General features: G+C 39.4%; 1 protein-coding gene across 1 annotated transcript; it reads left to right on the forward strand.

Moving 5' to 3' along the window:
• The first annotated feature begins 3,504 nt into the window (after positions 1–3,504).
• Positions 3,505–5,589, forward strand: LOC104000595 (protein NRT1/ PTR FAMILY 5.10). Its single transcript, XM_009422678.3, has 4 exons — positions 3,505–3,729; positions 3,810–4,027; positions 4,124–4,611; positions 4,745–5,589. Exons 1-4 carry the CDS (start codon positions 3,606–3,608, stop codon positions 5,520–5,522), a joined length of 1,608 nt encoding a protein of 535 aa, XP_009420953.2. The 5' UTR covers positions 3,505–3,605; the 3' UTR covers positions 5,523–5,589.
• The last annotated feature ends 436 nt before the right edge of the window (positions 5,590–6,025 follow it).

A 6,025-nucleotide genomic window follows, 5' to 3' on the forward strand; every position in this document is an offset into this window, starting at 1 on the left:
CTATTTGGGCCTTTCACTTAGCCCAACATAGCTCACACTTGGGCCAAATTGACCCCTAATTGAGTTGGCCCAATTCCAACCCAATTACCTAAAACCTAATTTGATTTAGATAATTATTATAAAACTAAATCAAATATTGTCCAGCATATCACTGATTCATTGACGCTTCATCCGAATCTTCGACGCATAGTCTTCACAAGTGGCCTATTACCTAATCGCCCAATTGACCTCCGCAACTCTGATTTCCTTAGTATAATTTTTTCCCTTCTTATCCCGATGCCCAAACCCATGGCCCGAAGCCTTCTACCGATACGTCGACTGATCCTCCGGCTCAACGTCCAATCTTCTGACATGTTCCACTCCGGTGCTTTATCCCAATCTTCAGCGCATCGTCCTTTTTTGCGGCATATTGCTCAATTGGCCAGTTGACCTGCGCAACTCCGATTTCCATAATGTAATTTCCACTCTTCTTGGCCCGATGCCCGAACCCATGGCTCGAAGTCTTTTGCCGATACGTCGACCGATCCTCCGACTCGACGTCTAATCTTCTGACATGTTCTACTTTGGTCCAACATGATTCTTTCTGCTTTAATTATCTTTCCCTAATTGAAGCTTCTTATGCCACTTAAAATATAAATCAGATCATAAACACTCTCAATTAGTTTCATCATTAAAATATGAGATTCAACAGCACTCTGACATTGGGCGGTACCACCGTCTAGTCTGGCGGTACTACCGCTTGACAAGGTGATACCACCACCTGATAGCATTAATTGTCAGCGATACCATCGCCTAGTTTGGGCGGTACCACTGCCCAGACCTCTTGGGAGACTAAGCCTCAAGTGGTTCCACCACCCACCTTGGGCGATGCCACCACTTGGCATGGCTCTAAGTGGCCGAGTGGGCCTTCCATCTGGCCCAACTTAGCCCTATTTTAGGTCATGTTGGCCCCTAACTAAGTTAGTAGGATTACAATCTTAACTCAATCTAAGTTCTAACTATGATAATTAAGATATTAACAAAGTAATCTTTGTCTAGTATGTCAATCGTTCTTCCAAAGAAGTCCCGAGAACTTCTAGTGACCTTTTGACACGCTTTTAGTGAACTCCTAACGAACTCTTGACGAACTCCCGACGAACTCTCAGCGAACTCCTAACGAAGTCTCGACAATCTTTTGACAAACTCCCGATGAACTCTTGACGAGCTTCCAACATCTCAACACATTGATTAGATCATTAATTATCAATTAGTTTATTCAACAAAGTATGAGATTCAACAAAGCAATCCTACAACTTAATATCCAATTTTTGACACGATAATTTTCATACATAATATTTGATTTTTTTTCAATAGTTAGCCCTTTGGTGGTTTGAGTCCGAAATATTTCTTATGTCACTTACCTCAAAAGTTTATTAGTCCAATTAAACTAATCAATTAGTTTCATCATCAAAATTTAAGATTCAATAATACTACTCTAATAAAATAAAATAACATTAATATTTTAATTTTTTAATAAATATTTATTTATTGATAATATCCCTATTTCACTTTTGGATGAAATATTGACATATATAGTATTCATATAAAAATATTTATAGTGCACTAATACTATAAATATATATATATATATATATATATATATATATATATATATATATATATATATACATATGTGTGTGTGCATATATAGGTATATATATATATATATATATATATATATATATATATATATATATGTATATATAAGTATATATATATGTACATATATATATACATATATATATATGTATATATATATATAAATATATATATATATACATATATATATATACATATATATATATATATATATATATATATATATATATATATATATACACATACATATATATATATATATATATACATATATATATATATACATATATATATATATACGTATATACATATATATACATATATATAAATACATATACATATATATAAATACATATACATATATACATATATATATATACATACATATAAATAAATATACATATATATACATACATATATATATACATACATATACATACATATATATATATATGTATATATATACATATATATACATATACATATGTATATATATGTATACATATACATATACATATATACATATATACATATGTATATATATATATATACATATATATACATTTGTATATATGTATATATATGTATATACATACATATATATATATGTCTATATATGTATATATATATGTATACATATATATGTATACATATATATATGGACATATATATGTATATATATATACATATATATGTATATATATAATAACTTTTTTTTCGCCCGGACCACTCATATGGTCGTCATGCGTCCAATTTGTTCTAAGCTTTATAGAAAGACCGTCTTAGTCGCACTGATTCCAGTGAAGTAACTGATACATATAAAGATAAATATCAAAACATATCTTCTATTCACAAAAACCTTTTTTTTTCACTAAAAAAGAAGTCGTCAGAGCCCTGCCCTGCCCTGCCCCTTCGCAAGGTTGAAATAGAAACGCGTCTGACGAAGACATGGGTTCAATTTAATTTTGAATTACCCACTTTCTGACGAAAGCTTCCGCATAATTTTGACCCGACGCCAGCGCCCGCCGAACGTACACCGTTCTTTTATGACCCACTTTCTGATGCGGGGACGCCGCCCCACGGAATTTGCGACGTGGGTTGGCCCATCCCGTCCCAACCTCCCTCAGTTGTCTGCAGCAAATGGATAAAGTGCATTATTTTCGTGAAGGGAAAAAGACGGCCACATTAATCGAGGTTGAGGTCTCGTGTAAACTACGTGACGCGCGTTCATACTGATTCCCGTCCAAAGTACAAGACACTTAATAATAATAATTTATCAAAACGATCGTTAGTAATAAATTTTTATCTTATTACGCCCCATATTTAATTTTAACCGAGATACTCTTTTTTTTTATTTTACTCAAAATAAACCTAAAATGATTTTAATTAGATTTAACTCGATTTTTTAGAACTGAACCTATTTTTTATATGAATTGAATAAGATCAGTTCCACAAAATTTTAAATATCTAATTTGATTTAATTAAGTCTCAAATTAATTTTTAATTTTCTCAAATTATCTCTCACCTTCTCCATTTTCACTCCATCTCCGACACTTTCTTCTCCAATCACTCGTTCTCCTCTGAAAATGATTTGAAAGGGATCTGACTTAACCCATCACTCGGTCACTTTCTTCTCCTCTCACTCATTCTCCTCTCAAAATGATTTGAAAGGGATCTGACTTAACCCAATCCAATAGGATCATATTCGAAACAACTTAACCTGAATTCAGAGACCCTTATCGGAATCGATCAAGATTGAAACCGCCTCATTTAACAGTATTATAAAAAAATTAATAAAAAGTGTTTCATGATAAAAATCAAATATAAGGTATCATCTTAGCAAAAGTTTATTATTACGGTGTTTTCAGTAAATTATCGAACAAAATGCACGGGAAGAGAAAAATGAGGTCGCCCCTCGTCAATCTAGAGGGAGGGGGAAGGGGCAGTGAGTGCGGCGGAAAGGCGAGATGGTCACCGATCCTCTCCTCTCCCGCTGTTACCCCGACTACGTCGTGGGCGCCATCGACTACCGTGGTCGCCCCGCCTCCCGCTCCGCCTCCGGCGGCTGGACCTCCGCCCTCTTCATCATAGGTACTGCCATACCCTTCTCCTCCACCGCCTTATCATCATCGATCTCCGCTGACCGTCTGATCCGGATCAATCTCACGCAGCGGTGGAGATTGCTGAGAGGTTCGCGTTCTACGGCGTATCCTCCAACCTGATATCCTACCTCACGGGTCCGCTCGGGGAGTCGACGGCGTCTGCGGCGGCGGCCATCAACGCGTGGAACGGCGTGGCGGCTATGCTGCCTCTCCTAGGGGCCTTCCTCGCCGACTCCTACCTAGGCCGCTACCGCACCATTGTCATCGCCTCCCTGCTTTACATGCTGGTCCGTTTCCACCGTTTCACTTTTCTTTTCTTTTTGTTCCCGGTTATGTGAAAGTGTCTTAACATTCCTTCTGTCTCCAAACGGAGGGAACCACAGAGCCTGGCCATGCTGACCCTCTCATCTCTTCTGCCCTCCCTCCACCTTGCCAAATGCGGAGACACCACCGTAGATCCAGCAGGCTGCCCACCTTCACCTTCATCGGTGGCCTTCTTTTACGCCTCCCTCTACCTCATGGCATTTGCCCAGGGAGGCCACAAACCCTGCGTCCAAGCCTTCGGCGCCGACCAGTTCGACGAGAACCACCCCGGCGAATGCGCGGCCCAGAGCTCCTTCTTCAACTGGTGGTACCTGGGGTTCAGCGGCGGCGTCCTCGTCGCCGTCATCGTCTTGAGCTATGTCCAAGACTACATCAGCTGGGGGCTCGGCTTCGGAATCCCCTGCGCCGCCATGTTGCTCGCCTTGCTGGTGTTCCTGCTCGGAACCAACACCTACCGCTTCTACCCGTTGGAGAACAGCCCGTTCGCTTGCATGCGGAGAACCGTCCACTTGGCAACGGAAGAAGATAGAGGAGGACTCAATTCCATGTAAGAGAATTCTGGAACAGTCTCTTGTATATGTACCGCACTTGGTTCATGCTTGCATACTCCGCTGATATATAACATCCTTAAGCTATGATTCCTCGTCGTTGACCAAGGAAGATGATGAATTCGTCTGCAGGGATGTTGGTTGTGGAGAAGGCTCGGAGGGGTTGCTTCGACTGTTGCCGACATGGGCGACCTGCTTGACTTACGCTATGGTATTTGGCCAGTCGTCAACGCTCTTCACCAAGCAAGGCAGCACCTTGGACAGGAGGATAGGCTTCATATACTTGAACCTTGAAGTGCCGCCGGCAGCCCTGCAAGTCTTCATCAGCGTCTCCATCGTGGGCTTCATCCCGGTCTACGATAGGATTCTCGTGCCGGTAGCGAGGAAGTTTACGAAGCTCCCTTCCGGCATCACCACGCTCCAGAGGATCGGTGCCGGATTGGTCCTCTCACTCGCCTCCATGGTGGCAGCAGCTCTGGTTGAGATGAAACGACTCCGAACGGCAAGGGAGTTCGGACTCGTGAACCAGCCCGAGGCCGTGATCCCCATGAGTTTTTGGTGGCTGGCGCCGCAGTACGTCCTCTCTGGGGTCGCAGATGTTTTCGCCATGGTTGGCTTGCAGGAATTCTGCTACGACCAAGTCCCTGATGCATTGAGGAGTCTGGGGCTGGCGCTCTACCTGAGCATCTTTGGCATCGGCAGCTTCATCAGCGGATTCCTGGTGTCCGTCATCGACAAAGCCAGCAGAAAGAAAACGGGGGAGAGCTGGTTCTCAGACAATCTAAACCGTGCCCATCTCGATTACTTCTATTGGTTACTTGCAGGTCTCAGTACTTTGGGGTTGCTTCTGTACCTTCACTTTGCACAAGCTTATGTGTACAAGAAAAAGGGACGCAATGCATCTATGTAATGTAGATTCAATGTAATCTAAGCAATTTATCAAAAAGAAAAAAAAATCTAATAATGGGATTTTATCATATCACGTTCCGATATTTAGTTTTATTAAAGGTTATTTTTTATCAAAATATTTTTTATAAAATAAAAAAAAATTAATATTAGTTGACCCTGGTTGACTTTAGATTATCTAGGTTGAATCAATTTATTTGATATGAAAAAGATAAGCTCGTTTAAAATTATTTTGTTATTGGATTCATAAATTACCCTCATCTTCTCTTCATTTCTTTATCTCTATTACCTCAAAAGGTACATTAGAATGTAAGAAGTATAGTATATCAAAGAGTACAACTCATCATGGTATATTTTATTTCCCTACTCCCTTTTATCGATAAAAAAAAAATACACAACCTAGGTGATGGTAAATAAAATATCTAAATAAAATATCTAAATAAAATATTAAATCAAAATTTACTACATCTCGGTTAAGATATGTTCTTGATGTAGTTTAATTCGATT

Source organism: Musa acuminata, chromosome BXJ3-1 (assembly GCF_036884655.1).
Source record: "Musa acuminata AAA Group cultivar baxijiao chromosome BXJ3-1, Cavendish_Baxijiao_AAA, whole genome shotgun sequence".
Lineage (NCBI taxonomy): Eukaryota > Viridiplantae > Streptophyta > Magnoliopsida > Zingiberales > Musaceae > Musa > Musa acuminata.